Below are 6,380 nucleotides of genomic sequence, written 5' to 3'. Positions count from 1 at the left end.
TTCTTTTATGGTTGCCTGTGAGACTTTTCTTCAAACTAGTGATTAAACTACACAACTTCTTATATGTATTTTTTTCCATCCAGTAACATGCAATTAACTCTTCATGGATTTATCTGACACTCTTAAGAAGAGAGAGTTTCAGCATTTAAAATGTGTAACTCTGAGCCATTAAATGGAGAACTAAGTAATGTTTTTGTGAGTGATTTGCAATTATTTTAAATTAAAGGTTTCTCATCAATTTTCTTTAAATCCCTGGGGGGGTTAAATAGCAAATTGATCTTGTTAAGCATGCAAACTGAGCCAGGCTCTGTTTTTGAAGGGCAGTTTCTGGGCACTCTAAACAATGGTTTTTCCCCCACTGAAACACATTAGTCGAACGACAGGGCTGCATTCTGAATGAGGTCTTGATTGTGTGGGCTTTGTGCATGTAGGAGAGCTGCTAATCACTGGCAGATGATCTGCGTTCCAAGGGCAGGAAAGCTGGGGAAACGGAGTGGGTGGTGCTCTTTTCTACGGCGGGAGAAGATTGGGTGTGTAACTACAGACGAACGGCATCTTCTTGCTGCAGTCAGAGCCGTCCCAGTTACCCTGGCCTGGAAGAGGAACAAAGAAAAGCATGTGAAGGAAAGGCCAAAAACTCTTAGCATACACAGAGTGTTTTGTAGCACCTTAAGGCAGGGCCGGCGTCAGTAGGGTTGCCAACCTCCAGGTACTAGCTGGAGATCTGCTATTACAACTGATCTCCTGCCAATAGAGATCAGTTCACCTGGAGAAAATGGCCGCTTTGGCATTGAATCATAGAATCATAGAGTTGGAAGGGACCACCAGGATCATCAAGTCCAACCCCCTGCACAATGCAGGAAATTCACAACTACCTCCCCACCACACACCCCCAGTGACCCCCTACTCCATGCCCAGAAGATGGCCAAGGTGCCCTCCTTCTCATGATCTGCCTAAGGTCATAGAATCAGCAATGCTGACAGATGGCCATCTGGCCTCTGCTTAAACACCTCCAGGAAAGGAGAGCTCACCACCTCCCGAGGAAGCCTGTTCCACTGAGGAACTGCTCTGTTAGAAAATTCTTCCTAATGTCTAGATGGAAACTCTTTTGATTCAATGTCAGCCTGCTGGTTCTGGTCCGACCCTCTGGGCAACAGAAAACAACTCGGCACCAATATGACAGCCCTTTTAGTACTTGAAGATGGTTATCATATCCCCTCTCTGTCTTCTCCTCTCCAGGCTAAACACACCCAGCTCCTTCAACCTTTCCGCATAGGACTTGGTCTCCAGACCACTCACCATCTTTGTTGCCCTCCTCTGGACACGTTCCAGCTTGAAGCCCCTCCCTAACCCCACCTCCTCAGGCTCTGCCCCAAATACCTCCCGCCAGTGGTGAAGAGGGACCTGGCAACCCTAAGGGAGGTTGGCAGTAGAGGCCTCCCTAAGAGATGTCTAGGGATGCCACAAGAATTTGAGCACAACACCATTTCCCAACAGAGCTCTCTGCACATTCAATCAGGAATTACAGGGCTTTGCATCCATGTCTGTCTGTTTGCCTGTCTGTCACCTCGTTTGTGGTGCTGAAGGAATAGACAGGCTTCAACTGGGCACTAAACTCGGCTTTGAATGCATTTGACAAAAAGGTCAACCTAATTTGAAATGAGGCCAGAGGGGGCGTAAAAATCCCCACCAACCTTCCTTCTTATGTAGGATGCAGTTTGCATTCCTAACAAAGTGTTAAAATGAATTTTCTCTGCTGGGTAGACTCTAACGGTTTCTCTGCATTAACAAAATACAATTAAACAGAAGGAGTGTCCTATAATCAGTTTCCTAGAATATGATCAGAACATACAGCTCTGCTGGATCGAACTCTTCACTGAAAAGTGAGATTCCCACCCCCGCCCCCCCTGGAGTTTGGATATACTAAGCAAATACTTGGTAGGACTAGAGTTTTTTGGCAGGGGGGACTTTTGAGGACTCTTGAGAGAAGGGAAATCCCATTTCCTCCTCTCCGTGGGCTCTCTTTCCCATGGTAGAGAAAGGATTCTGGCTCAGTGGTTTACCACTGAGCTGAGGGAACTAAAAAAGGGTTGGAAAAATGGTTAGAGAGCTCCTGGAAGAAAAGGCAAAGACGGAGGATGCCACAGAAATGAGCACTGTGGCATCCTCCGTCTTTGCGTTTTCTTCCAACAGCTCTCTAACCATTTCCCAACCGGCAAACAAGCTCTCCTTGCTGCTGCCATTCTGTCTGCAGAATCTCATTTGGCTCGAGTGTTCAAAACTGCTCACGGGCCAGAGATGCCTATTCCAGATTTATCTGAATTGGAACCTTATATTAGCTATGAAACATTGGCTGGATTCTTTGCTGATAAAATCTCTCTCCGGTAGTAGTACAAATCAGGTGGCAAAGATGTCGGAAGCACTGTCTGGTCATGTTTATCTGGGTCGCTTTGGACTGGTCTGCCTGATGGATGTCGACAGGATTATGAAAGTTGTGAAGGCCACTGCCTGCCTGTTAGGTCCAGGAAGTGGTTGATTGAAGATTTTGGGAAATAGCCCTGTCAGAGAACAGTTAATAACCCAAGTCGGTGGTGCCTCCAGCTTCTCCATACATGATTTAAAGGAAGCAAATATTACCCTATTGCTGCGGGGGAGGAGAGGAACCCTCTCTGCCTGCGAAGGATCCAGCACGATACAGGGCAACCTATACGGTGATCGAGTGGGTTTGGCACTGCATCTCCAGGTTTTCCTGGATGAAGCATCTGCCCTTTTCATCAGTCTGGCTTCAGGGCTGGTTTGGGAATGGACGATGGCACACAATCTGCATATGCAGATGGTCAACAGGTTTCACAGCTAGGTTTGTTAGTTATGTCAGTGGCATTTGGTATGTCGTGCAATCCTTCTGACTTGCCTGGAACACCAGGTGGGGCATGAGAGGTGGACTCCTGAGATGATTTTGATCCTTCTGAGACAAACTGCGATGAGCGGTGAGGGTAGGGTTTCCTAGTGCCCAGTGGTGGCGGGTAAAATCCTGCCAATCCACTGGGCAGCCTGCCGACCAGCTGAGGGCCAGCGGGCAATGCGTGCATGTGCACTGTGCACGCGTCACTTTCGGGTTTACCCAAATTTAATGAGGACTCAGTAGATTGATGAGATATTTCAGATACCCAAGAAGGTGGCCTGGGGATCTGCCTTCTCCTCTGTGCTGTGTTTGTTTGTTTGTTTAAGTAAACCTCCAGGTGGTGGCTGGAGATCTCCTGCTATTACAACTGATCTTCAGGAGACAGAAATCTATTCACCTGGAGAAAATAGCCGCTTTGGGAGGTGGATTCTATGACATTATACACCATTGAAGTCCCTCCCCTCCCCAAACCCTGCCCTCCTCAGGTTCCACCCCACCAAATCTCCAGGTATTTCCCAACCCAGAGCTGGCAACTCTGCCCAGGAAACTAAACATGGTCAGCCCGGGTTAGTACTTGGATGGGAGACCTCTGAATGTCTTCTTCTACTTCCTGCTCCCCCTCCCAGCTGTTGCCGGTGGTGCCAGATCTCCTTCCCTGCCACAGACTCTGGCTCTGCCTCTCTTGCCCGTGCCAGTGTTCGAGCACCATTTTTGGGTTGCCTCGGAAACACAAAATGCTGTTCTTGCACAGCATATATCTGCACATGCACAGAGGTCACTGTCAAATTTGGATGGATCACCCCCAATAGTTATCGTTTAAGTCTGATCCCCCACCCCCGCAAGCTTAAGGGTTCCACCAGGTTTTGTAAAACCCTAAATTATAGCTATGGCATGCAGGCCAGCCATTGTCCATTAGAAATGTGCAGTACCTCCAAGATTTATATTTAATTTCAAGCAGATGCGAATGTTCAGAAGACTGTTGATTGTGTTTCCGACTAAACTGAGAAGCGCCGACAGTGGACGCTGCATGAAACTTGTTGTGGAACCATCTGTCCATTTGAGAGAGGACCCCTGGGAAAAAAAACCCAAAACAGGAATTTAATGAGGACTCAGTAGATTGATGAGATATTTCAGATACTCAACTTTTCCAAGATAGAAGTCTTCTTGCCTGCAGTGAAGTGCATTGAAACAACGTTGAGCAGGGCTAGAGCAAGACCTGCCAAAGTCCTAAGCTAAGTCTTTAAGAGGCCACAGAGCATTATTTAAAAAAGTCAACGCATTAGCAATTTTACATTAAAAAATTTTTTAGAGCTCCCTTATAAACTTAAGCCCTAATGTGTAGCTTACTAAACTTGTGCATAAATCCCACTATGGATTTATTGGGACTTCTAATCAGACTTATAGTAAAGTTCTGTTCCAATATGCCAGTTTGCCAGATCTCCCACCTTCCCTTCCCCTCCTCACAACAGACACCCTGGGAGGTAGGTGGGGCTGAGAGAGCTGTGACTAGCCCAAGGTCACCCACCTGGCCTTATGTGTAGGAGTGGGGAAATCAACTCGGTTTACCAGATTAGCCTCCGCTGCTCATGTGGAGGAGTGGGGAATCAAACCCGGTTCTCCAGTTCAGACTCCGCTGCTCCAAACCACCACTCTTAACCACTACACCATGCTGGTAGTATACCCATTTTTGGTGAAGACACTAAATAGGTATGACATCTGCTGGGCAAAGGATGCAAAGATTGCCGGACGTGGGCTGAACTTGCCTTCTGGTGACTCCCTCCTGTCCAGAACTGGGCTGTCCGATGTCCCGAGTAAGTGGCCAGGTCCACAAGGAAATCATTGTGTTCGGCACTTGTAATGCTGGTCAAGTGACCTCCATTCGCTGCTCTTTGGCAAGCCCTCTGGGAGATAAAGCAAGTTAGAAGTGGTAGGGAACCAAAAGAGGTAATCGGGGAGGGAGGGGGAAGAGTGGTGGTGGTGGTGGAAAGGGCCGTCCAGTTCACAGCCAATTTATTTTTTGAATAAATGTTAAGTTTGAAAGTTGACTGGGATTCTTCCTCAATGTACTCTGCATCACTTCATAGTTCCCAATGGTTGTCCCAAGTAAGGAGGTGTTACAGACATCATAGTAAAAAGGGAAAGGCATGAAGGAAGACAGCAAAGGGGGTTGACCGCCCACCCCCACGTACCTCTGCTCCTTCCCACGTCAATGGGTCCTGGACATACTTGTAGCATTGGCCCATGTAACTAAACCAGCCATCACGGCAGCCCCCTTGGCATAAGGACGCTGGCTCGGCTGGAGGAATATCGGGCTGAGGCGGGGCTTGTGTGGCAGCAGGAGGAGGGTTGTTATTGCCAAAAATATTTCCAAGCAGGAATCGAACTTCACGCTGCTTGGTCCCTGAAACATGATAGAAACACACACATCAGATTGCCACTAAAGAAAGCTCCTAACAAACCGTTGTCTCTTTATATCAGATAAACATCTTCTATGCAGAGCAGAAAAACTAAATTAAAGAACTTCCTAGGAAATATCAGTGCACCAAGAACAGCTCAGGTTTTCAATCTACTCTCTCACATCAAGGTCACCTGTCACAGGGAACTGACAGGAAAAGGTCTCAGTTGACCTGAGCTAACAACGGATCACATCTGAGGGCCAGAACAGGCATGACAAACAAGATCACAGATCTCCATCCCTGTGTACAAGAGAATGTGAGCGGGTGTGTGCACATGCATATGATTGTGCATGCACGGCTCTGATTTGGATTGGGTCCCTCTCAATAGCAGATAAATGTGAGCGGGCCCTTTGTCCTTTCCGGAAGGGCTCTGCGACCCGAAGAGAGAAATGATACAACTGCCTAACAGATATATTTCAGACCCACCTGGGCACTTCAGCTTCCATGCAATCCTGCTATACTTTCAAACTGACCAGCTAACCAGGACTGGTGCATCTCACTGCTCATCTTCCGAGCCCTGGGGGACCCCAACGGGCCACCAAAACCAAGATCTTGTGAGGAGATGAACTCTTCCCAAGAGCATTAGCTGAAGGGAAGTTGTTTACTCACCTTCGAGTTCAGGGAGGAGCAGTGCTCCCAGGACGAAAAGCAGAAGTCGCTTCATTTCTCAGAAAAAAAAGCACATTGACCTAAAAGCAATAAAAGCCACCAGTGAAAATTAGGTCATGTTTGCTTTTGCTCTGAGTGGTCCTTGAAGTTTAACTTCTGCCACCTGATGCTTTCAAAGTAACTACCGCTGCAGGGGTTGCCAGCCTCCAGGTGGTGCCTGGGGATCTGTTGTAATTACAACTAATTTGCTCCAGGCTACAGAGATCAGTTCCCATGGAGAGGAGGAGAAGGAGGAGGAGAAGAAGAAGAGTTGGTTTTCTTTTCCCTAGATTTAGCAGCCACTGGCTCTCCATCTACCACCTCACACTTTAAAAAGGGAAAATGAAATTTACTTTTTCCTTAACACCATAAAC

At 47.4% G+C, this 6,380-nt stretch overlaps 1 protein-coding gene across 1 annotated transcript; it reads right to left on the bottom strand.

Annotated features, from left to right (window-relative positions):
- Window positions 1-510: 510 nt before the first annotated feature.
- On the bottom strand, window positions 511-6,049 carry LOC130488406 (snaclec coagulation factor IX-binding protein subunit A-like). Its single transcript, XM_056862068.1, has 5 exons — window positions 5,968-6,049; window positions 5,092-5,303; window positions 4,666-4,803; window positions 3,832-3,973; window positions 511-593 (listed from the first exon to the last, which is right to left on the bottom strand). Exons 1-5 carry the CDS (start codon window positions 6,020-6,022, stop codon window positions 511-513), a joined length of 630 nt encoding a protein of 209 aa, XP_056718046.1. The 5' UTR covers window positions 6,023-6,049.
- Between the last annotated feature and the right edge of the window lie 331 nt (window positions 6,050-6,380).

The sequence above is a fragment of the Euleptes europaea genome, chromosome 16 (genome assembly GCF_029931775.1).
Source record: "Euleptes europaea isolate rEulEur1 chromosome 16, rEulEur1.hap1, whole genome shotgun sequence".
Classification (NCBI taxonomy): domain Eukaryota; kingdom Metazoa; phylum Chordata; class Lepidosauria; order Squamata; family Sphaerodactylidae; genus Euleptes; species Euleptes europaea.
This window is presented reverse-complemented; position numbering and strand designations above follow the sequence as displayed.